Genomic DNA, 26,441 nt, shown 5'->3' on the forward strand with positions numbered 1-26,441 from the left:
GAAAATACGGTACTTAAAATTTCCAGATTTTCCCTTGCTCTTAAGACAAAGCTTATTCTATTTAGAAGATTAACCCAAAGACTCTGGAGAATAGGTACAGCTGTAAAAGAATGAAGCCACACACCCTGCCCTCCACCAAAAACAGGATTAAATATAGTCTACATAACAAAATATGAGATCCAACCATCCCTCTTGACCATGCTTGGATCACAGCCAGTCTTACTATATACACTGGTAAAAATCAGAAGAGCCCTTTTTAAGGAAACTATTATAGTTTGGATCTGGAATGTACCCCCAAAGACTCATGTGGTCAAGGCTTTGTCCCCGACATGGCAGTGTTTAGAGGAGGAAAATGGATCTTGAGGGCTCTAACCTCATCGGTGCATTAATCCATTGATGGATGCATAATTAGATGGCACTACTCCAAGGTGCTGGAAATTTCAGGAGGTGGAGCCACAGTGAAGGAAGGTCACAGAGAGGGTGCGTTTTTTCCTCAACGCCCCCACCTCGTTTCCTAGGTGTCACGAGGTCAGACCTTTCCTCTGCAACCTTTTCCTGTCATGATGTCTCTGCCTCACCACAGACCTAAAAGTAATGGAGCCAGCTAACCATACACTGAAACCTCTGAAATCATGAGTTAAAATAAATCTTTTAAGTTGATTTTCTCAGGCATTTTGTCAGAGCAGCAGAAGGCTGACTTACACAGAAACCAACTTACACAACAGAAAGAAACCAAAGACAGACAACTGCATGCCCACAAACTTTCCAAAAACCAGCTATTTCAAAGACAAAAGAATGAAACTCTGAGGGGAAAAGATAACTTATGTGGGGAGCACAAGACTTCTTATAAAAAAAATTCTTATCCTCAGAGAACTAAGATACCGCATCCAACAAATGAAAGCTGACTAAAACATTCACAAAAAATAGGAAAGAGCTCTTGAATATGAAAAATAGTGTCACAAAAAAAATTCAAGAGTAGATTGAAGATAAGCTAAGGATCTTCTAGAAAACAAAGACATGGAAAGCAGGAGAGAAACTCAGCAAGAATGGAGGTTTTTCCTAGGAAGCTCGATTGTCAACTAATACAAGGTTTTACTTTTTATACTAAATTTTAACTTTTATTGGCACACAATTACAGTACATAATGATTACATAATAAAACTCAATTCCTTTATTTATCCCATTCTCCTCCTTTTCCTCCTCTCTCCTTCTATCTCTTAGTCCCCTTTCCTTTTACAAAAGATCTATTACCCTATTGGCTATTATCTATATTTCATTTTGCTCTTTAATTACAGTATTTATGCTTTGGGATTCCCATATAAGAGAAACTACGCACTATCGAAGCTTGTACATCTGATTTATTTCACTTATAATTATGGTCTGAAGGTGCATCTATTTTCCTACAGTGACTCAAGTTTATCCTTCTTTATGTAAATAAATGCCACATTTTCTTTATCCATTCAGTTGTTGATTGGCTGCTTCCAAGATTTAACTATTATGAGTTGTGCTGCTAAAAACATGGGTATACATGTATCACTGTACTATGTCTCTTTTGGGAAGATACCTAGAAAGGGCAATAGCTAGGTCACATGGAATTGCTATTTTTACTTTTCTGAGGAATCTCCATACTGAATTCCATAGTGGTTGTAGTTTACATTCCCAAGAGGTGTTCCTTTTTCCCTGTGGCCTCACCAGCACTTGTTATTTGATTTCTCCATGACAGCCATTCTTTCTGGAGTAAGGTGAATCTCAGTGTTCTTTTCCTTTGCATTTCTCTCATGGCCAGAGATGCTGAACATTTTTTCATGTATTTATTGGCCATTTGTACTGCTTCTGAGAAGTATCTATTCATTTCACTTACCCTTTTATTGGTCTTGTATTTTAGGGGGTCTGATTTTTTGTTATTGTTCTTTATATAGCCTAGATATTAGTGCTCTTTGTAATGAACAGCTGGCACTCTACATTGTCTCTTCATTTCCTTTGCTGTGCAGAGCTATTTAATTAGATATGATCCTATTTATTGATGCTTAAGTTTCATTTCTTATGTAACTGGGGTTCAGTTCAGAAAGTTCTTGTCTATGCCTATGTGTTCAAGAGTTTTGCCTATTTTATCTTCCAGCAGATTGTTTCTGTTTTAACATTTAGATCTCCGATCCATTTTGATTTTAGTTTAGTACATGGTGAAAGGTGGGTGAATCTAGATTCCATCTTCTGATTGTAGATAGCCAGTTTTCCCAGCACCATTTATTAAAGAAGTTATCTTTCCTCCAGTATACACTTTTGATCCTATTGTCAAAGATCAGATAGTTGAGTGTACCTAGAGTTGTTCCTGCATCCTCTATTCTGTGCCATTGATCTATATGTACTTTGGTGCTGATACCATGCTGCTTTTATCACTGGAGCTTTACAGTATAACTTTAAGTCAGAAATTGTGATGCCTCCTACTTTGCTCTTGTTGCTCGGGATTACTTTTGCTATTCTGGGTCTCTTTGTGTTTCATATAAATTTTATGATTTTTTTTCTACTTCGGTAAGAACTATTATTGGTATTTTGATTGGGATTACATTAAAACTGTATATCAGTTTTGGAATTATGGTCATTGGTCCTGCCTATCTGGGAACAGGGGTGTCTTTCCATTTCCAGATGTCCTCTTTGATCTCCTTTTTCATAGTACTGTAGTTTCCATTGTAGCGGTCTTTCACTTCCTTGATTAGGTTCAATCTTAAGTATTTAACTTTTTAATGTTCTTGTAAATGGTACTGTTTTACTAATTTCTTTCTCAGTGTATTCATTATTGATGTACAGGATTAATTGTGCATTGATATTGTATTCTGCTATGCTACTGAATTTGGTTATTAATTCTATGAGTCTTTTGGTGGAATTATTCAGGTCTCTTATGTAGAGGATCAAATCATCTGCAAATAATAATTTCACTCCTTCCTTTCCTATACATATCCTTTTGATTTCTTTCCCTTGCCTGATTGTCCTGGCTAATATTTCAAGAACTATATTGAACAAGAGTGGTGATAGTGTACATCCCTATTTTCCTCCTGACTTTAGAGGAAAAGCTTTCAGCTTCTTTTCATTTAACATGATGTTGGCCATTGGTTTGTCATAAATGGCTTTTGTCAGACTGAGATAAGGTTCTTCTATACCTATTTTCTTCAGGGTTTTATCATGAACAAAAGTTGGATTTTGTCAAACAGTTTTCCTGCACCACTTGAGATGACAGTGTAGTTTTGTCCTTATTTCTTTCCTTCTTTTTTTTTTAGTATATTACATTTATTGGTTTGTGTATGTTCAACCATTCCTGTATCCCTGGGATGAAGCCTACTTGATCATGCCGTATGATCTTTTTGATGATCTGTTGCCTTCTGTTAGTATTTTGTTGAGGATTTTAAAATTTATGATGATTAAAGACTGGCCTGTAGTTTTCTTTTTTGTTTGGGTCTACTCTGATTTTAGAATCAGGATAATGCTAGCTTGGAGGAATGACTTTGGGAGTCCGCCTTCCAATATTATTAAAAAGTTTGAGGAGTACTGGTGTTAGATCGTCACTAAAATTCTTATAGAATTTATAAGTACTGCACTAACTGATTGCTATTGGAGACCCAGTTCTTGCAGAATTTAGCAGTGAATGCTACTGGAGACCCAGTTCTTGCAGAATTTAGCAGTGAATGCATCCTGGGCTCTTCTTATAGTAGTTAGTTTTTACTGCTTCTATTTCTTTGACTATTATTGAAGTATTCAAGATTTTTATATATTCTTGGTTTAGTTTTGGTAATTCATATGTATCTAGGAATCCATACATTTCTTCAAGATTCTCCAGTTTATTAGAGTACATCTTTACTATATGCTCTGGCTTTATTTGGGAGAAGGGAATGCTACAGGTTCTATCTGCTGGTAGAGAAGGGTGAACAAAGGGTTTGTCTATTTTGTTCACTGTTTCCAAGAACCAGCTCTTTGATTAACTGGTTCTCTGTATTGTTTTTTACTCTCAATTTCATTAATTTCTGCTCTGTTTGTAATTTCCTTCTTTGTACTAACTTTGAATTTGAATTGTTCTTATCTTTCTAGGACCTTAGTTTTAGGTTCATGATTAGGTTACTTATTTGAGTTCACTTTGTTTTTGTAATGTGGGCATTCACAGCTATAAACCTTCCTCTTAGGACTGCTTTCATTGTGTCCCATAATATTTTTTTATTTCAATTGTCACAATTTAATAAAAAATTGATTTTAGAAAGAGAATGGAGCTGCAGGATACATTCTCAGAAACAGAATGTACTGTTAAAAGAGAGCCACAATATTACTAAACCACTGCTGGCGTTAATAACAACAACAGTAATAGAAGTAAGAGCAAGAATTATTCATGTTTAAGAATGCAAATATAGATGCCTCCCCTAGCTCAGATATTGAGATACATAGTTAAGTGGACTTATTCCCAGGTGGACCTTCTGTGCCAGACACTGGGGCCCATCTCACAATCTTTGGTAATGAGAAAACAAAGTAAGGTATTAGAAGCCTGTGTGCATCCTACTGAGCTGGTTTAACAAGGTAAATATGGCAACTTGAATACATTTTCAATTAAGAAGTATAGGCTCAGTGATTTAAAAATATTCAAAAAAAAATGAAATGAGACAGAAAGTACAATATTATAAACACTTGTATTTTCATTACTACAAACCACCAATCAAGCTGTTACTGCATAATGGGCAGGTATGCTGTACTGGGATTATTATTTGATTCTAGGAACAGTATAACTTCTTCCTTGATTTCTTCTATGACCCACTGATTATTCGAGTGTATTGCTTAATTCCATGCATTTGCATAATTTTTGTGTTTGTCATTGATTCCTAGTTTCACTGCACTATGATTTACTAGTATGCATTGTATAATTTCAATTCTTTTGCAACTTAAGCATGCTTTATGAAAAAAGTACAAATAAAACTAATAGAAGAAAGGAAATTACCAAAGAAACAGAAAAGTAACTTCCAAATACTGAGATCAGAGTTTCCAGGTGGAAGTTTAAAAGTCATTTAAAGCCCATTACTGCAAAATTTCAGAAAACAGGGGAAAAAGAAGATAGTAAAATTTTTGTAGGGAGGAGAGAAAAGTCCACTAAAGCTAAATGTTAAAAATGCCACTGAACTCAACTTCCTTGCTATGAAATATACTTCAGTTTCCCCACTTGAAAGTCACAGGTACTTAGCAGAGCCTTACAGTATGAAGTCACCAAGCTATGCATATGAAGTACCTCTTGCCCTACAGTTAGTAGGTCACAAAGCTAAGTTTTATTATAACATGTGATCCCTATTACATCACCTCAGTATAAAGATCCTTCTTCCACCTTTTCATGTTGTAAAATCCTCATGATTTGAAGAACTTACTATTAAAATGGGACCCTAAAATGCCCTTGGTTCTCTCCCTTCATTCAATGGTCGGCTTGCTGAGCTATCTGGTTTTCCCAAATATAGTCAAGATGGACAGAGGACTACAAAAAAGAAGACTCTATCTGTTCCCTAATCTCATTATTTTCAAGTCACTACTGGAAGGAAGAAAGATAATAAATACAAAAAGTTCTACATTTCAAGGTAGTTTTACTTTAAAATTCTCAAAATGTAATTCTGTGAAAAGCTAGCACATTTCTATTAACATTATAATAATGACACCATAAAGTAAAAGTTAGTATTCTTCTAGGTACTCAAACCTAAAAAAAAAAAGAGTTGTATTATGTTAACAAAAATCAAAAGAGAAGGTTCCTACCTCCTTATCTTGGTGATAGTAAGAAAGAACTGGGAATCTTCCCTTGCTCCGAAATTTGGAACTACCAACAATTATTGGTTTGCTTGCTATCCGGGGAACATAAAGTTCTCTGGGATAAGTTTCACAAATCTGTAAATATCAAAACAAGACCGTTCTATCACAGTTCAAAAGCCATGAGATTAAAATTCACCTTTAAAAACTTTTAAACTTATTAAGTGCGAGAACAGCATACTGCAATACATAGACAACTTGCTGCTATTACACCCTCTCCCCTCTGGTACTAACATTTTCTGAATTTTCCCAAAAAGTTGCTAAATTACCTTGTATTCTCGGTTGGCATCAGACAACTGCCAGTTTGAATTTGGCACTCCCATCCTCTTATATTCTTCAGTGAGGTCAATGAGCTGCCAACCTTGTAGTCGTTCTGAATCATTTTGTTTGGGATTATAAGAGAATGCATAGAGATCTTCATATTTTGCTATAAAATACAACATATAAAAACATTAAAATGCAATCTATAAGACTTAACACACTATAATAAAAGTAATTTTTCCAATTTGCCCTCCATTTTTTCTTTGAAATTTCAGAAGATAGCTAGTATGTGAACATACTATACTTGAACTTAATATTTTCTAAATTCTGTGATACAAATGATTTTATCTGAAAGCACATATATGAATCTGAGATTCAATCTGTCATGAGCAAAAATTAAGCTTTAGACTTAGACTTTAAATCCTCTATTGCAATATTTTCCTAAAAGTTAAATTGTAAAAGCACAGATACTTCCTACTCATCACTTTTTGCAATGACATGTAAAATGGAAAGCACAATGCCATAATGAAAAACTAGAGATAGCGCAGAGCACATGAAATTGCATTACATAGTCCCACAGAAGAGTGTAGACCAAAAATAGCAACCAAACTCAGGAGCACACTTACTTCTGAAGAATAAGGCTGGAGTCACAGAAGCATCTTTACTATATGCTGTGGCTTAACTTGGAAGAAGAGAATGCTGCAGGTTCTACCTGCTAGTAGAGAACAATGAATACAGACCTGCTTCTAAGACCATGCATGCAGGCTGCTCAAGTGAAATCCAGTTCAACAAGTAATCTAAGTCATGTAGGGGGAAAAAGTGTCTCCAGACTCCTGGGGCATAAGCAGGAGAAGATGCCTCTTTAGAGCTTATATCCTTTTCTTAACCATACCTCTACTAAAATAGGATACACTCTCATGCCCCTGTTCATCTGCCTTTTGTCCAACCCTAATCTATTAAATATTTTAGTCCTATTGCTACCAGAGGAACTTGACCATCCTTATCTTTTCATTTAGTAATATCATTTTCCAAGTCAATACCCTTGTTTGTGGAATACCTACTTTTAAAGTGCTCCTTGCTACCAAGAGATTTTTAAACTATAAATATAATTATAACTATAAATATAAATAGATAGTTTCTTCAGTCTACACTGTAAATGTTTTGATTTGGACACCATTCTTTTTTTTGTTTTTGTTTTGGTACGGAGGATCAAACTCAGGTCCTTGTGCTTGCAAGGCAAGGGGCGGAACCACTGAGCTAAATCCCCAGCCCTTGGACACCATTCTTACAACTCAGATCAATAGTTTCTAATTATTTTTAAGGGGGGGGGGGTAGGAAGAAGCAGTCTGGATAACTTAAAGTACAAAATAACAATAATGAGACATTAAAAAGTACCTTGGATAATTCATCTCAAATTGAGCATGTAAACTTCGGTCTCTAAGAACAATACCTTGTTTTGACAGTTGTAGCAGAGAGTTATAAATATCATGGCAATCTCTTTCTCTGGGAACAATGAAATGGACAGTCCTGAAGTTCTTGCACTGAATCAAGAGAGGGCATCCAGAAGTAGTCAAAGGAAGTTTCTCTACTGAGGCAATATGGTGGTGTAATATCTACAGAATGAAAAAATTTAAGTCACCGATGCAGAAAGAACTAAATATTTATTCTCTCTCAGAATGTACGTTAGGAATGCACCCTCAAATAAGGTCTCAAATATTATGTTCTAAGCTTTCAAATATATAATTTTTTTTTTTGGTACCGGGGATCGAACTCGGGTTCTTGTGCTTGCGAAAAATATATAGTTTTTTAAATGACTGCATACCCCTAGCCAGAAATGTAGGCGACATCCCTCATACCTTTGTCCATCAGAATAAATGTTTACTAAGTAAATGAATTAAAATTTATTCTATAAACTCAATACTGAGCTGATTATCATTCCCACGTGCTACTAATACTTTGTTTCTTATTTTTAAAAGTCTGGTTTTTTTCAATACCATTCCTATTTTTTATGGCAGGGTAAGGGATAATTATTATATAATACACAGATATTGTATTACTATGTTAATATCATTAATTATATTACATGTTAAATCTAAAGTTCACATGCAAGATTAAATGCATTCAAATTATCAAAAAAAGCTTGAGAAAGAAGTGTAATGAGAGAACTTATCTTGTGAAAATTAAAACTATACATATCATAGATTATTAACATATACAGTACATACATGTAGCTCCTTTGTATGGCTAAAATTCAGCATCATTAATCTTTATATACAGAGCCTGTGCTAACTTACTAAAAATGATCTAATGTGACATCTCAATAGAGAACAAGGGACAATGCACTATCGTTCTGTGACTACTATGATCCTAAATAAAATCCAAAAGTATCTGCAAAAGAATTATGAAGGGATCTAGCTCTATTTCTACCTAGTTCATGGAACCCTAAAAAAACAGTAATCTGTAAAATGAGACAACAGGATAAAAGGTGAGTAAGGTTCCTTCTAAAGTTAAAATGCTATTTCTATGGATCTAGCACACTAAACAGACTTAATTCAGGAGGAATATACAGGAATGTACTAGTAAGACAGCACTTTAAAGACAACAGTTGGAGAAAATAACATCTTTTACTGCCTTTCTCTCCAACTATGCTCTCAACATCTAATGAATTTGAAGGAAAGACCTACTCATCCTTTCTGAAGGAATGACAAATCTATACTTCGTATGTGTTCCAAAGATGGAAAACACACAGAGAAGATACTGAAGCAGGTATACAAAGGAAGGATACACAGAGTGGATGATGATACGAGTACTGGTTTCACAAGGCACCATTCAGCAAAACTCCAGCCCCAGGGTAGAGAAGGGACCCAATGCCTCTAAGGAATACAACTTACTCAAGCTCACCTCTAGGGTGAGCACCTGAACTTCCTTGCTACAATCATACATCACCTGGATGGCCTTCTGGGGAACTCAAGAGTACAAAAAGAAGGAAGTGCCATAGCAGTGTACCTCAGAGCAATGTGGTTGCTCTAACCTTGACTCTATTGCTTAGAAAAACAGGGCAGCTATGATTTACTGACCCACTACTGTGCTTTAGGCCTAGATGCTGTTCCTATTTTCTCTCATTTAAGAATCACATGAAAACTGATGCTATGCCCATTTTATGGAGATATTAAGCTCAGTTATACACTTTGGCACAGACACTGTGGGTCTGTCATCCTCTCCCTTGTCCTTACAGGCAGTACTCACCTCCCTCAAGAGATCAATGATGCCCAAAATCTGCATTCTATTTTGTGCTACCTATGTGACACTGAACAAATCACTACCTCCCTTAACTTCAACTTTATATATAAAACAGAGGTTACAAAACCTGGCTTAGCCAGGGTAGTAAAGAAACATGCTCAAGCCTGTCTCTCTTAAGCATATACAAATAAACCCCACATTCTGTCCCTCTTTCCTATTTTTCTGCTGAGTACTCATCATGTATCTTATTTGTCTTTCCCCACTAAAGGACAAAATTCCTATTATTGGCTTCTATTTCCAAAAAATATCTAGAATAGCAATATGAGAGAAAATACACAGTAGGTGCTCAATAAATGTATGTGAAATGAATGAGTAAATAAATAAGGGGAAGAATAAAGAGCACAAAACAGTCAGAACAGTTTTGAAGAACAGGCTGAGAGTGGGCTGGAGATTCAGCTCAGTGGCACCCCACCTGCCTCGCAAGCGCAAGGTCCTGAGTTCAAATCCCCAGGACCCCCCCCCCCAAAAAAAAACAAGCTGAGAGGATTTTCTTTACTAGACATTAAAACTTCCTAAAGTACACTGTGGTGCTGGTACAGTATAGTCAATACCAAAAGAATAGAACAGAGAGCTCATACACAGAAGATTTCTTTATGACAAAGCTGGTTCTAAAGCCCAAAGGAATAAAATAGTCAATAAACGGTGCTGCATGTCCATATAAAAAAATAAAAGCTGAATCTCTACGTCACACCACACACCAAAATAGTTCCTAAATGTATTTACAACTTATATGTAGAGGACAAAACTTAAGCTTTTAGAAAAAATATAGAGGGCCGGGGATTTAGCTCAGTGGTTTCACCGCCTGCTGCTCAAGCACAAGGACCTGAGTTCAATCCCCGGTACCAAAACACAAAACAAAACAAAAATATAGAAGAACATTTATGATCTTGACATATGGATCTCTTAAAACACAGAAGAGCACAAGCCATAATAAAATGAAAAATCTCTAATATTAAAAATTTTAATTTAATTAAAAGACATATACAGTGGACCCTCAAGTTACGACTGGCCTGACATACGAATAATTTGGGTTATTTAGGTTAATGGAAGACTCATCTGCCCCTTAGTATCTATAGCCTGTACCCTGGTAAACATCCAAATCTCAGGTGTATTTTTTTTTTTGGTACCAGGAATCAAACTCAGGACCCTGTGCCTGCAAGGCAGGTGGCAGTACCACTGAGCTAAATTCCCCGCCCGATCTCAGGTGTACTGACTTACAACCAACTTGAGTTACAACCCCCTTTACTTGCAATCTACTCCCCCACCACCATGACATGAGCAGCTTCTCTTCCACTATGCCCCTCGGCAGTGCAATCCTGCCTTGGACAGTCAACCATGACTGTAAACTGAGTCAAAATAAACCCTCCCTCCTTTAAATTGTGGGTATTGGGCATTTTGTTCCAGTAATAAAGAAAGGGACTAAGACAATATTCAAATTAAAACACAGCAAAACACTGCTATTGCTACGGTAAGCAGTCTGGCTGTAGTCCTTCTTACCCAGGTTTCTTTTTGATGAGAGTCTATAAATAATAGATGTGTGGCTGTAAGATACAGTGTTCCTGTTAATGACTTGTTGCTGGTACTGAATCGGTCAAGTAATTTTACTTGTTCAACCTAAAAAGAAAAACATGTTAGCTTTCATTTTAAAAGTAGTATAAATCTTTTCTTACTCAAACGACCTATACGCATCATTTCCAATTGTTTTCTTCTCCTGTCCAAAAACATAACAGCTTATTTAACATTCAATATTAAATATCATCTGTCTTCTGGGGGAACACACAAGCCACAAACAAAATAGTTACAAACATAAATAACAAGGAAGAATGTTGTAAAAACAAAAATCAGTACTAATATTGAGAGGAGCAAGAAAAAGCAGTGCAGTATAAGGAAAAACTTTTAATGTCTAAGAGTCCATTTTATCTGAAGTTTGAAAAATCAAGTATATAAAGTTATTATCTAGAGTTCTAGAAGTAACTACTAGGAAAATTGTATCAGGAAACAGTTAAATGTTCACAAACCCCAGCTTAGTTTGTATAACCTCACCACCCCACAGCAGAACAATGATGCTTCTGTGTCCAGCTCTGGGCTATCACTCACAGTGTTCTTTCCTACATGGGTCTCTTCTGCTTACCAGAGTGCTAAGCATCTTCAAGGCTCACTGATACACTGCCTCCTAACACAAATCCTCCTCAGAAAATTAACCATTTATGTTTTAGCTCTGTATCCTTCACACATCTGAATTCCCTAACAAAGACTGTGTCATATGCTGCACTGGTCTCCTGTAGGCAGTGAGATACACACGTATGTCTTTATTAACACACAAACACACACACATTAAGACATACACTCAGAGTTGTCATGGGAGTGAAGACTGGGACTAGGATTGGTCAGGAATGTCCAAGAGACTGCTACTTTGAAATTTAATGTTATCTACCCTGATTGGGGAAAGAAGTACAATAACTACCAATTTTAAAACTTTAATTTACAGCTACAGCAGCAGTAGATAGTCCTTTAAATTGTGTGGCTCTTCAAAGCAAGATAGCTAATCATTATCTCTGTACTTAATCATTAATTCTGTACTTTTCTCTCACATACATTTTCTTTTCCCTTACTAATTGAAGAACAAAATGTCACTTTTATAAAATTATTTCCAAAGTAATCAATAACCACCACTTAAAAGTCTGATTAGCTTCTCTCTCTCCCTCACTCACAGAAACTTACTTCCATGGAGAGATTTTGCTTATAAGAGCATTGTTCAAATAAGTTAAAATTTAACATGAAGCTTTAACGTTTTTTATATAAAACTTAATTCATATGGTTAAGACAATAAATTAACTGTGAATACTTTCTTCTGAAAACTTAAAAATATGATCTAATTTGACATACAGAAACTGTCTGATGATTATATATTGACCTTTTAAGAAAATAAGAAGGCTCAGCTGAGCTAGTGGCACACACCTATAATTCTAGAACTTGAGAGGCTTAGGCAGGAAGTTCGTAAATATGAGGTTAGCTTGGCCTACACAGTGAGACCCTGTCTCAAAATAAATGAATGAATGAATGAATGAATGAAAAGAAAACAAAATATGAAGGAAGATTTCTCTTGGAAGTCAACATTTATTTCATTTTTCCCTTTGCCCTTTAGTAAAAATCTAACTTCATTATACCCATACAACAAATCAAACTTAAATGCTTTTTTAAGATAATGGGATCAACTACTATTTACTCCTCTCCAATGGTGCCAGTTTTGGCTGGAAAGGGCATTTAGTCAACAAACAGCAATATCACAACATAATTCTCACGTATTTTACTTCCTAAGAAAATACTGCAAAACAAAGTTTTAAGTCTCTAATAAAAAAAAAAGTGAACCTATAGGGAAATAATGGATATCCAAAAAGTATCAATACTACTCAAGCTAACAATCTGTGCCAACATCATTCTGTATACTTTGAATAGCTACTTGGAGTATATAAAAAAGTATACTGATGACTAGTTTTCTTCTAATTGATAAATACACTTTATTTGATTATAAAATAAACAACTAATAATCATTACAGCACACAGAACTTGGTGCCCATAGTCTATAAATCAGAAATAGTATGATCTTCTTCCAATCATTTTTGGAAGAAAGCTAAACACTCGTTTGCTTTATATCAAAACAGTCATGAAGTCAGAGAAAACAGTCAGCAGTCAATTGTTTCCCTGTAGCTAGACAGTCCCATCTAGGGTGGTGGGAGACAGTGATACCCTAAATGTGCTGCTTATGTCCAGTCTACTCCATAATCCTGTTTTGGTTGCTATCACTATAGAAAAATGTGTTTCACAAAAATAGGATGTTGGAAATGGAAGTAAGCTTTTCAATGCTTTTGTGGCATCTCAGGAACTGACTTTCATACATTCATTACAGGGCAGGCAGCTCTGATGGTACATGCATAACTGTCCTATCAGGGAGCATGAGACAATGCCATCAGGTGGTACAAACTGCCCAATGAGACAATCCTGCATTTACCTCCCTCTGGTGGTTCAAGGCAATGGGAACATTAACCTAGAATATATGGAGATTAGAAGCTGTCTCAAAATCATCATTAAGGCCAGCAACATTTGTGATCCTTAGCAGTTGATCCTCTTCTAGTATGAACAAAGTTGATTTACCTGGCTTATTACAAATGGATCTCAGACCCATTCCTTCCCAGTTTGGGGGGTCCCTGTGGTTGGGAAGTAATGCTCAAACTCTTTTGAAAGCTGAGATAGGTTATCATGAACCAGCTGGGAGAAAGAAGGCCATGGCCCAGTCTCTTTCAATAGATCTGCTAATGTTTGAAACATGTCAAAAATCCCAATGTTCATTCATTGCTCAATTCTAGTTTGGCTTCCAATGCAGCCACTTTATATGCCAACCTGAACACAGTTCTCATTCTCCCCTGAAGTGACAAATTAGTTTGCTGAGCAAGTTGAACATATCATGTGATTAAGTAGGTTGTATGACCCATTCTGTGTCAATGAAATGTGCTGCCAGTGTGACTGTTTTTCTAAAGAAATCGCTGGAATAGCTCTGGTAACTCAAAAACTCTTGCCAGTGATATGTCTTTAGAAAGCCATGTTTCTTCATTGTATAAAAGAAGACACATGTGCTCTGTATCCACTTCCTCACAGGGCTGTGCCAATAGATGTGAGTTAAGTGAATGTTCTTCAATGTGGCAGATAATTTTAATGACATTCTGCAAAATATTAAGTTCAGGTAACATTTTTGACTAGCCAGTTTTCCCACAGTGCATAAACTCACATCCAGAAGTGACCTCTTTGACCAGAACAGTGAAACCAGAAAGCCATCCAGTCAGGCATATACCAACAGAAAATGATTCTTTCAGCTTCCCTGATAGGTAATCATTCAAATACTTGAATAATTCTGCAGCTGTGATGTTAGATAGCAACAAAAGTGCACATCCTCATGCACATCCTCCTACACAGCATATCACATAAAAACAAGCATTGCTGCCTAGTTGTCAACATCCAGAGACTCATCAATCTGGATTGTGTGCCACAGTAACTCATTAATACTTTCAAACAATCGTGTCTCAGTATCCTCTGCCATTTCGTCAATTCATCTAGTTATGCTGCTAGCCAAGAAAAGGAACGTGTACCACATTTTCAACTGCAGCCTCTCTTAAAAGTTTACAATGGCAAGTTCGATCCCCAGTACCAAAAAAAAAAAAAAAAGTTCACAACGATATCCTTAGCAGCAAGCAAGATCAAGTTCACCAATAGTAAAGGGCTTCCTCGCTTTAACTATGTTGTAGCTACTAAGAATGATGTTCTTAGTGCAGACATTATTGATGAGGCAGTGGCCTTCAATAATTGCTTCTGTTCTTCATGTTCATGTCTTTTCTTTTGAAAAACTCCAAAGGCTTGTCTTTTAATGTGTGGTGTTTGGTCTTCATGTGGCAAAGTAGTATTGAAGGTTTCATGGCTTCAGTGGCTAGCTGCTCACCACATATTATACAAAGTGGCTTGGAAAATGTGAATCACTTGTGGCAATAAATCCATAATTTAAGTAGGACTCTTGGTATTTTCTTTTAAATGCAGCTTTCTTCTGCTGGCAGTCTTAGAGTCTTCTGCTGTCTTACTACTGGCTCTTTCCTCCTTTTCAAAGAAGACTAAAGAAGTGACATTTGTTTTTTACTCCTTTTGGCTAGGGTTAGCCAAGGCTTACCAAAACTTATCAAGACAAGTATACAGTGTGAGAAAGTGGATGGACATAAGTGGTAAATAAAATAATGGGCAAGTCACACACAGACTAAAATAAGTGTCAGATTCTGATTTAAATCTTGCCACCAGATGTAGGTGTTGAAGTACATCAACTCACTTGCCACTATAAATCCTGCCTCTAGCGGCAGCTTGTCAGTTGTCACTCACTGATAGTATTTCAATATGCGTCTGCAAGCAACTAATTTATTACGGTCTCTACGCAGTCAAACCCCTGCTAATGTTAATCTACACTTGCAGCCACTCCCCAGTGCATTACTGCCTCAGCTTCACATCAGATCACCAGGATTAGACCCTCATAAGGAATGTGCAACCTACATCCTTTGCATGCACAGTTCATATAGTAGGGTTCATTCTCTTATGAGAATCTAAGGCCGCTGCTTCTACAGGAGGCAGAGCTCAGGCAGTAATGGGGAATAGCTATAAATACAGATGAAGTTTCATTCTGTTACCTGTCACTTACCTCGTACTGTTTCGTTTGGTTCCTAACAAGACCAGTACCAGTCTATGGGGTGGGGGCTGGGGATCCCCAATTTATAGAAATCTTATCCACTGTCCTTTATTTAACCTATTTGTTAAAGACTCCCAAAAGTGTGTATCTATCTCTGATCTCTCCTGAGTTCACACTGTCTGCTACACATGTAACAGTGATTCCTGACATACAGAGGTTTTACTGTATGCCCAGTACTATGGAGATTAGCATACATCATTTATCTCATTTTTACAATTCCTATGTGGTAGATCCTACCATATTATTATGTCCATACAGCTTGTAGCAGCTAGTGAGAGTGCAGTTATGACTTGGTGTGGCCTACCCACCCTGTATGGTCTGATTCTAGAGATGCAATACCTTTCCTGTACTACAGTGCCTCCGCCTGGATGTCTCAGAGTTGTATTAAACACACTGAAAACAAAATTGATTTCCTCTCACTCTCCTCACAAATAGGATCATAATTCTGTCTTTCAGATGTGAATTAACGTTATTCAATCCCGACTAAGTCACCCACTGGAAATGTGGAAATCATCCTATGACTTTCTGACTCACAATGTTCAATCACCAATTCCTACCAATTTTATCACCTAAGTATTTCAAAATCTGCTCTTTCCACTACTATTAATTTCCATGGCAGAATGTAAGCATCTATTCATGTGTCCATCTCTTTCATTAAAATGTACACATATCTCAGGGTAAGAACTCTTTTTTATTTCTGAATACTGCCTAATGACTATTATAGCATTTGACATAGTAAACGTTTACTGAACTAAGATGAACTATCACAGAAAAATTATTTTCCACAGGGGAAAAATGGAAGGTACCCACAATTATTTTTCTTTGTTATACAGTGGGTAAACTACAGGTATGCATTCAGTAATTCAAGAAAAAATGAGCAGCAAATCTACAACAAAAACTACTAGCAGAACATAGTTATATTCAGCCTAATTATTTATTTGGGCAATATATGTTTGACTTCTAGTCCTTTATAACCACTCCATCACTTCATCAGGGCAAAATCTCTCTTCCTGGAAAACTATACAGTATTACATAGTTCTTTCGGGCTGGGTCTATATCACAATGGGATTCAGGTTGAAAATACTCTTTCCAATATTCTAAGCCTATTTCCTAATGCCTCCTAGTTTTACAATCAAAATGATCTGAAATTTCCTTTATTAGATTATTAATTTTGGTCAGCTCTATTCCAGATTCAAAGCCTGGCTGTTCATCAGAATCATCTCCAAAACTGTAAAGGTACAAGGCCCAAGCCTCACCCTCACTCCACTCAGCCATGTGAGGAGACGGAGGAGGAGATGGAGACCTAGACCATATTTAAGAAGCGTGGCTGCTCATTCTTATGCTGATTTTCCTCCTACTTTAATTTTGAATTAATTCCTCTTGCTCTTCATGACCTAGCCTCCTTCTCTACTTTTAAGGGTTTTTTCTCCAAATATTTAAGGCTCCAGCATGTCCAGTTTTCCCACTTTTCAAGTTTTTTACAACTTTGACCCTTTAAAATACACAACTGCAACACACACACACACACACACACACACACACACATCCTTAAAGAACATGGAAAGAGAGTTTATTAATTCACTCAACAAGAACTTACTGGCTATCAATTCAAGGCCCACACAACTGTGCCTTATTTTCTCATCTGTAAAATAAGATAATAATCTCTACTTCAGTGGGCTGCAGTAAGGTTGGATAATATATATCAGGTATTTTACCTACACTTGCCTAATAGATATAAGTAATAAAGTGGTCAAATGAGTATTTGTAAAAATTAGTATAGTTAGTACAGTAAGTCCTCAATTTATGAACGAGTTCCATTCCATTAGTAAGTCAGATTCATTCATAATCCAACAAAGTGAGTCTTTTACAGTACACCTGTGAAAGTTCTAAACTTGAATGTTCATAATCGGGACTTACTATAATCTGGCATCTTAGTTACTTTCTTGTCACTGGGACACAATAGCTGATATCCACAAATTAAAGGAGAGGTTTATTTTGGGTCACAGTTTGCAGAAGTTTCAGTTCATAGTCGGCAGGGTGGCATGCAGAGGAGGCTGGCTCTTGGTAAGGCAGTCAGGAAGCAGAGAGGGATCAAGGAAGGAGGGAAGGAGACAGAACCCCTCCAGGCCATGCCCCTAGTGACCCACTTCCTACAAACAGGCTTCCCCTCTCAACATTTAGCTATAAACTCATTAGAGGACTACTTCACTGGTAAATATCAGGACTCAAGACTCAATCACCTCCCAAAAGCCCCACCTATGAGCACATGAGGCTTTCAGGAACATCTAGATATAAACCACAGCATCGGGTAAGGGAGCCTGGGCCCTGCCAGTCCTATGTTATTATCCAGTTAAGTTCAAAGAAGAGTGCACATGGAGTTTAAAACACAAATCCTGTATGTGCTGTATATTTTGAGGGAAAAAAACTATTGCTTTTCTAAGGCAAAGTGTGTTAAGCACGGATCAATAAAACTTTCTTCACTAAAAGGAACAGAAAATGCAGAATTCTCAATAGAGGAGATAGAATACACATCTCAATAGCGAAGCCCAGCATTTTCTCAAGCAGAGCAGATGTCAGGGTAGAGACTCTATCAGCAGGAAAAAGGATATAAACAGAGGTTTTTAAGCACAGTAGTTTATGATGGGTATGTTTTTATAAAGATCATCGCAGTGTCACATGTGTAAATACTGAATAGTTTCTCTGGTGTGAGAAACTGAAAATGTAAATAAGGACTAAATGTATAATAGGTAATGTGAAATAGGAAGAAAAGGGGCAAAGGGGAAGGAAGTGGGAGGGCTAGGGGAAAGGATAGAAGGGAATGGGATTAATATGAGAAAATGGAAAAATAGGAACAAAATCTTTCTAAACAGGGAGGACTGGAGGGGTTGAAGGGAGGGCTGGGCAAGGGTGAAAAATAAGAACCAAGAGAGACTATGTGAAGGTGCAAATTTCCAATAATGAATGTCATTATATTGTATACCTAAAATGTACCAATGATTAGAATGAATAATCGATAATGTAAAATAGGAAGAAAAGGTCCAAAGGGTTAGGGGTAGTGGGAGGGACAGGGGAAAGGAAAGAAGGGAAAGGAAAAAATGATGGGAAATGGAAAAAATGGAAATAAAGTCTTTGTAAATAGAGAAGGGTGGAGGGTGTGAAAGGAGGGCTAGGAATGGGGAAAAAATAAGAACCAAGATGCATTATATAAAGGTACAATTCCCAATGAGAAATGTAATTGTGTTGTATACCTACAATGTACCAATAAAAGAATTTAATACAAAAAAAAAAAAAGAAAAAAGATCATCGCAGTGTCATTGTAGAGAAAATGCTAAATTGGTTAGGAGTAACCAGGTTAAGTGTCTAATGGAGCAAACTAGGTGTTAATGGGAAAAATATCAGAGCCTGAAATAAGCTGTGACAAGAGAATCAGTCTGACTTAGGCTAAAAGCATAGCAAACTTGATGTGGAAAAGAAGAAGAAACAGAGGTTGTGAAAAAGAGGTTTTAAGATTGTAAGGTTGGCTGCCATTCACTAACATCAGGGCATAAAGAAGGAAAAGGAGCCAGGGATGGTGACATACACCTTAATCCCAGAATGGGGGAGGCTGAAGCAGGAGAACTGCTTCAAGTTCAAGGCCAGCCTAGGAATCATAGTGAGTTCAAGGCCAGCAAGGCTGCAACAGTGAGACTGTCTCAAAAAACCAAAACTAACTAAATAAATAATGAAAAGAAAGTTATGAGAGAAAAGTATGTCTTTAGTATAATAAACTAAGGATCATTCATTACCTTAGTCAATGCAAAATTACATTCAAATGACAAAAATATAATAGTAGAAAATCATTATATATAACTGCTTTAATAGAGCAATCAGCACGTAGATGCAACAGATAATAAAATTAACCTGAAATTATTCCAAAACATTTACTTAGGACTTAAAGTTCTGGAGAAAACAGGGGTGTTTCTGAAAAATTATATTGATCATTCTGCTCGTTGCTGAAAATCCTCCCCACAAAAAGGAAAAGTGGATCTTTTTTTTTTCTTTGCACAAATCATTGGCATGCAAACTTCAAACCACAGATTTAATCAATTTTTAAAAACCAACAGCTTCATTATATTTCCCATAACAGTTAATATCAGAGGGTGTGGTCATTTTGGTAAATGCCAGTACAAGCTACTTTAAGAAAAACTAAGTGAAACTTGCTAACTTCAGGCCTCACTAAAAGGTACTCTAACTCTCTGTACAGGAAGTTCAAATTTTTGCCAACTGTAAAGTTGAAATTGGAAGACGCAGGGAATTACACATACACAGAATTACATTCAGAAAATTCAGACACCTGTTTATCGCTAAGGGGGAAAAGTGGCCTACTGGTACAAGCAAAGGACCAATGGCCTTCTCCAATCAAACTCCTATGACCAACAGCTATACTTATTCTACAACTACATGGCAACATGAGCAAAAAATGCAGTCACAGATTCTGCGGCTTGTTGTGCTCCCTCCCTATAGCCAAGCACCCACTTGGTACCCGCAGAACCGCTTGCTGTTCCACACTGATATCCTGCCAAGAATTAGCTATCAAAATCAAAGCACACTGGGCCAGGGATTTAGCTCAGTGGTACCGCGCCTGTCTTGCAAGTGCAAGGTCCTGAGTAGGATCCCCAGTACAAAAAAAAAACAAAGCACACCAAGAAGACAAAGCACACTGGGTGCATAAATTATCAACGAAACGTTTATGGACTTAAAAGTAAATTCAAATCAAAGAAATGCAGTGGAAACTTGTCAGTTATATCTTACTTTACCTTTCTGTAGTGTTGAAAATAGCTGATACTCCATCCATGTCTTCCTGCCTAACTCAGAGTAAAAGCAGATTTTACAAAGGCCTTCAAAAGTCTATAGTAATTTGCCTCTGTCCTCTCAACTTTAATCTTCTGTTCCTTTTCAATCCCATCTTGCTAGTTCTTAACAACCAGGCATGTCCCCCAAAATGGTTTATGATCTGCTGTTCTGCTGTGGAGACCCAAATCCTGCCCAATTTTAAGTCTGAATTACCCAATTTACATTTGTCCCTCCAACCCCAGCCAGCCACTCTCCAGAGCCTTTGTTCATTGTTCTGTTTTCTTTTGTCTTGTTTGATAAGACAGGGGCTTGCTATGTAATTCAGGCTGGCCTTAGAGCTCACTATATATCCTCCTGCCTCAGCCTCCCCCATGCTGGGATTACATGTTTGCTTTGGTTTTTTTCCATAGCACTTTTCACCATCTAACATATTGTATAGTTGACTTATTAATTTGTTTATTGTGGTATCTTCTCCAATTAGAAAATACATTTTGTCAGGGTAGGAGTTTTTGTCAGGTTTGTTTACTGCCATTTCCCTAGTACCTAGAACAGTGCCTGGTCCAAGGAAAAGAATGAAGCAGAAGATAGCAAAGGGGCACAAAAGGAAATCACAGTAGGGAAGACAGCTCCTTTCACACCTATGATTCACCTTTCTCAATGTTATACACACTACACTTTTCTCAGTTTCTCTCCCTCTTGTCCCCTTTTCAGACCAGGGCCCTAACCTTCCCACTCTCCTCTATAACATATTCCTTTTGCAAAAATATCTACAACAAAAATTTTCCAGATTATCTCAACCCAGAAGACTCCCAAGTCAGCTTCTCTGGGTCAGATCATTTCCTTAGGGTTAGATCCTTAAAATCAGCTAAATACGACACAAAATCTTACCTCCCTGTTCAGCTCTATTCCTACTCAGACTGCCCAACCTCACTATTCAAATCTCTTGACCAGGTATTCTGTGGTTAAGAGAACCAGGCCTGTTTATCAGGAACACGGAAAGCCAAGAACCCTGCTCCAGTGAGCTCTGAGCTTATCATTCCCAGCAGGCAGTGTGAGCCAGGTCAAGTAATTTAATCTCTACAAACTTCAGTTTTCTCACCTATAAAACGGGATAATACCAGTAACAGTCAATACCACAGTATTTGGGAAAAAAGTTCAGGCAGTCCTCAAAACCCATTGGCTCTTTATTACAAAGACAATTTAAAGAGTTATCAGTTTCTCATTAGTTTTAGATCTCTTTCCCTCTTTGTAACAGATAATCTATGCATGTATGATCTTACATTCTAATTACAAAAGGATAGAGCAAGTTGAAGAACAAGTTGGAGCACTTTTGGAATAACTCAACTGGAGCCCCAGTAGGATCAGATTTTTTAGGGGGATATTCAATTTTACAACAAACTCTAAAAAATGGTCTTTCTTGTATAGCTTAGGAAAATGTTCTTCTATCTCATTATATAAAGTTCTATTCACAGACAGCACAATATATTTGGCCATCAGTAAAGATGTGAGCCAAAGCACTGGAGCCTGGCAGGAAAAAGACAAACAATGCATAAAGAACTGTCTCTACATATTTCTCACTAAGTTTCTTAGTAAGAGCATCTCATTATGGCAAAATCAGAGCTCAAAGTGATAGGCAGTAGCTACCAGTGCATAAGCATAGCTTGAAAATGCTCCTCTGGAAATTCAAATTCAGAAACTTGTCATATTCATTAATGTTATACAATTAATAAACCAAATGTGACTAAAGCAAGATGATATATTTGTTCCTGAGTTTTACTGCTACAAATTTATTTAATTAGTACCCAGCTAAAATTCTAATCTCTAGTGAGAAGCCCATAAAACACATGATTCTAAACAATACAAGAAAACAGTAATAGTGCATTAATTATTATATACTTATAAAAAGAAAATATTTGGGGAAGTATTTTTTCTTTTTTTGAGACAGGATCTCACTATGTAGTCCAGGGTGGGTTTGAACTCACTACATAACCCAGGCTGGCTCTGAATTCAGAGCACTCCTCCTGCCTCAGCCCCTTGAGTGCTGGAATTATAAGCATGCACCACCACACTAGGCAAGTAAAAGCTTTTAGAATTAGTATTTGGATTTATTTTTAAATTAATACAAATTTAGCAATTAGAATAATACTGGAGACACTGGAAAAAGCATACACACTTTTTAGAGTTACATAAACCTTAGTTTAAATCTAAACTAGTCCTCATAAACTAATTAGACAGTCTACTCAAACTCTCTAAGCCTATTTCTTCCTCATCCTCATTTGGAAATGGAACTAAGGAAGCACAACTTACAGAGTTATTTGAAATATTAATGAAAACACTGTATAAATTAACATATATGTGAAATTGTGAACATTGTAAAATTATATAGTTGGCAACTATATTGCTATTTAATCGCTCAATAAATAGTAATTACTACTTTTTACATACACCTGTCTGAACAACATAAAAAAACACTAAATCATCATATGATACAATAGTCAATTCTTGATCATACTGACTAAACTATACAATTCAAAATGGTAGGCCCCACATGGCAGTGCATGCTTCTTATCTCAGCCCTTGGGAGGCTGAGGCAAGACAATCACGTGAGTTCCAGGTCAGCCTGGGCTACACAGTGAGTTCAAGTGCATCCTGAACTACATAATAAGACCCTCCCTGTCCCAAAAAACAAAACAAAAGTTAATAAACTCAAAGCAATCCATTTTTGGTTCTGAAATACTTAATATTATTTCTATATCGAATTAACTATGTCCAGGTAAAAGTTATACATAATGGAAACAAAAAGTTGACTATGTTCAATCTTCTGAAGTTCTTTTCACAACAGATTATTTACCAAAAATGTTACAGTATACACAATTATTAGAAGGCATTATGAGGTCCATGTCTATCTTGCTGTTGTATATGCAGTGTCTGTACAGTGCCTGATACATAATAGATAGTTAGCAAATATTTCTTTAATTACAATCTATATACACCCATTTAAGATGATTCCAAAATAGTGGTCCAATGCTAAAAAAAAAAATACAAATATAAAGTAATAAGCACATTTGAAATGTAATTTTAATAGCAAATTAGTCAGAAATATTTTAATCTTTAAAAAGGCATAAAGAGTGATTATTAAACCAACAGCATAGGCCCACTGTGAAAAGATAAGAATAAATCAGAAAATAAACTGAAGGAAAGTTCATTGGCTGGTAAAGAGGAACATCAGACTAAATGAAAGTCATCAATGACAATCTTCAAGGAGATAGTAAGAAAAGTTATAACTATATGAATAAAAACAAATATATATATTCATCATAAGGTAAGATATAAAATAATAAAGGGCAGTTACAGTGGCACCAGCTACTCAGGAGGCTGAGGCAGGAGGATCACAGTCAGGAGGAAAAGGGGTCAGAGTGCCTGGGATGTAGCTCAGTGATTCAGCACTTGTCTAGCATGCATGATGCCATCCCCAACACCACAAAGAAATTCCAAAAATTTCAATGTTTACTCTTATTATTCACTTAAGAATACACTTTATTTTATTTTATTAGATTCAGTTCACTTTTACTGGTTTTCTATTGTGTAGAAAGCATATGAAAAATGAGTTTCAAACAGTGTAGAAAGAAAGTGTACATGCTACTATATAATGCACATATGGAACCCTGTAATCAGGACAAGAACCTGATCCTATGCCCATTCTAGCCCTTTCATGCACCTTTGCACCTTCTACTAGTTTGGTTATTTAATCACCCTTCTGTTTTCAAATGTTCATTCGGTACTAGCAACTTCAACTTTCAAGTTACTGTACCCTTCTTCTCTTTAAAAAAAAAAAAGATTTTTTAAAAAGGGGTTAGTTTCTACCATCTTCCATTCTACTTAGCATATTGTGTTAAAAACAAGCTCTAATAAAAAATCTATGTGCACCTTAAAACAGTTATGAGACATTTTAAAGACACAAATCTCAAATTCTCTTTGGAACAACAAAGATAAGTCTGCTTATTCCTAACTGAGCTGTAACTTTAAGATGAGCAGCAACTCACTGATGGTTTTGGCTCTAGCTAAACAGGAGAGTCAGCTTTCACAGCGGGTCCTCCTCCTGATTAACAGATTCTTATCGGCCTAAAATGTTACTCAGTTTTTACTTAATTTCTGTTTTTCCTCCTCTAGAAGTTGAAGTTTGACTTAACTGTTGTTAAACAACTAATACTCTGAGTTATTTCCTTCCGTTTTTAAACTTGTAACAAAATCATAAAATAAATGTCTTTCAAACACGAAAGTTAGAATTGGATCTGATAAGCTCGGTTGAAGAAAGTTGCGTCCAACCCTTTACAACATGGTGTAACATTTTCCCTTTTGCTAACTCTTCTGTTAACTAATGACACTGAAGACAGTGCCTAAATTTGACGTACAGATACAGAAACACCAGTTTCCAAGGACTGGAACCCTAGACAAGAAAAAAGGAAGATGGAGCATCAGCTCCCAGAGATCTCCTCCAAAACGTGCATCGTTAACCTGTGGCACCTGACAATGAAGGGGAAGGAACGAGAGAAAGGACCAACCGTACAGCAAAGTTAGCGTGGGGACCCCGGTGTTTCGGTGTCCAAGGCAGCGAAGGGCTGAAAGCCCCATGGTTCAATGGCCCCAATTTTCCCCAAAAGAAAACACAGGGCTAAGAGGGCGGCGACCAATTTTCCCGGTCTTATCCCCCCAGCACCCCGAGCCGCTGAGATCCTGCTCCCACAGCTACAGGCCTCCACCGCACCCAGGACTCTAAATTACCCTGGCCTCTCAGACCAGGCCCCGCCAGGCGCCTCTGCCGCACGGGTCCCCGCCCCGGCCGAGCAGACCAAGCCTTCGTCGCCACCCTCCTCCGCCGGGAAGGACCTCGGCCAGAAGTGAACACCCTCCCGCGCCCGGCTACCTTGGTCGTTCGGATGTGCTCCATCCCGAGGAGACCTCAGCCGGCAGCCGGCCTCACAGGTGTACCATGGGGTGAGAGAAACCGGGTGGCAGCAGCGACCCACAGCCGGCCAGAGCTCCGTCTACCGGCCTGCGCCCCCGTCCGTCAGCCTGTCCCCGGCAGCGTCAGCCGCACAGGCGCAGCCGGTGAGCGTCGTCTCCTAGAAACACTCCCAAAACGCGACACCGGCCAGACTATGCCGGGCGGGCGGGCAGAGCGTCCACCGACTTCCGGGTTCGTCCGCCGGGATTCCACAGCGCCCTCAGCTGGTGGAAGACTGATACGGCTGGACGATCACTCTCGGGAAACCTTTGTCATGCAGCGAGACTAGGAGCAACAAAGCCGAGAGAGGGAGGGGAAGTGTTGAAAACATTTCTGCGTTTGAGAATGGATTCTGAATAAAGGGTATTTGACGGGTAAGGGGATACTAGATGTCTTTGACTCTCATCACCATGCCAGTGAACTGCCTCAAATTTACATACTTTGACTTTAGTTTAAGCAGCAATTATACTTACTAGAATTTATTCTAAGGAAACAATCAGGTATATGAAGTATAGCCTTATTTAAAACAATCAGATTCTTTACTTCTACAGGACTCGTTATGCAAAATATGGTCCATTCACTGTTAGGAGCTTCCATTAAAGAATGGCCTGTATACTGTATTACATAACAAAACTGCTGCTGCTGTATTACAAAGTAGGTGGAAAACTACAGTAGTTATGGTACAGTGAGTTCAACTTGAGCTTTTTTGTAATTTTTATTTATGTAAACAAAAAGTTTACTTTTCAAGATTGGTCGGATTTTTGTAATTCCTCTGATGCAGTAGCTATCAACCTGCAGCGTTTTCTTCCCAGCGTTTCTTGTCTGGTGAGATCTGAAGACATTTTTGGTTGTCCTGCGGTGCAACGGGAGGTATACAGATAGAAAGGAAACAAGAAGCACTGTTTTGGTCTTCCTTATTACCTTTAAACTCTGGGTCTGATTCTTGCTTAGCTC

The 26,441-nt window shown here is 37.4% G+C and overlaps 1 protein-coding gene across 2 annotated transcripts in view; it reads right to left on the reverse strand.

Annotated features, from left to right (window-relative positions):
- The window catches only part of Mtmr6 (myotubularin related protein 6), a 44,418-nt gene extending 18,755 nt beyond the window's left edge, over positions 1 to 25,663 (reverse strand). Inside the window, exons 1-5 of one of the 2 annotated variants that reach the window (XM_004854830.4) lie at positions 25,407 to 25,663; positions 10,873 to 10,989; positions 7,526 to 7,688; positions 6,084 to 6,241; positions 5,764 to 5,892 (exon numbers count right to left, since the gene is read on the reverse strand). In XM_004854830.4, the coding sequence (XP_004854887.1) occupies positions 5,764 to 5,892; positions 6,084 to 6,241; positions 7,526 to 7,688; positions 10,873 to 10,989; positions 25,407 to 25,430 (591 nt within the window). In that variant the 5' untranslated portion in view covers positions 25,431 to 25,663. The remainder of the gene's footprint in view (positions 1 to 5,763; positions 5,893 to 6,083; positions 6,242 to 7,525; positions 7,689 to 10,872; positions 10,990 to 25,406) is intronic. The other variant, XM_004854831.4, reaches the window with a different exon arrangement.
- Between the last annotated feature and the right edge of the window lie 778 nt (positions 25,664 to 26,441).

The sequence above is a fragment of the Heterocephalus glaber genome, unplaced genomic scaffold, assembly GCF_053883595.1.
Source record: "Heterocephalus glaber isolate CG9 unplaced genomic scaffold, H.glaber_assembly_v1.0 deba00001719, whole genome shotgun sequence".
NCBI classification, from domain to species: domain Eukaryota; kingdom Metazoa; phylum Chordata; class Mammalia; order Rodentia; family Bathyergidae; genus Heterocephalus; species Heterocephalus glaber.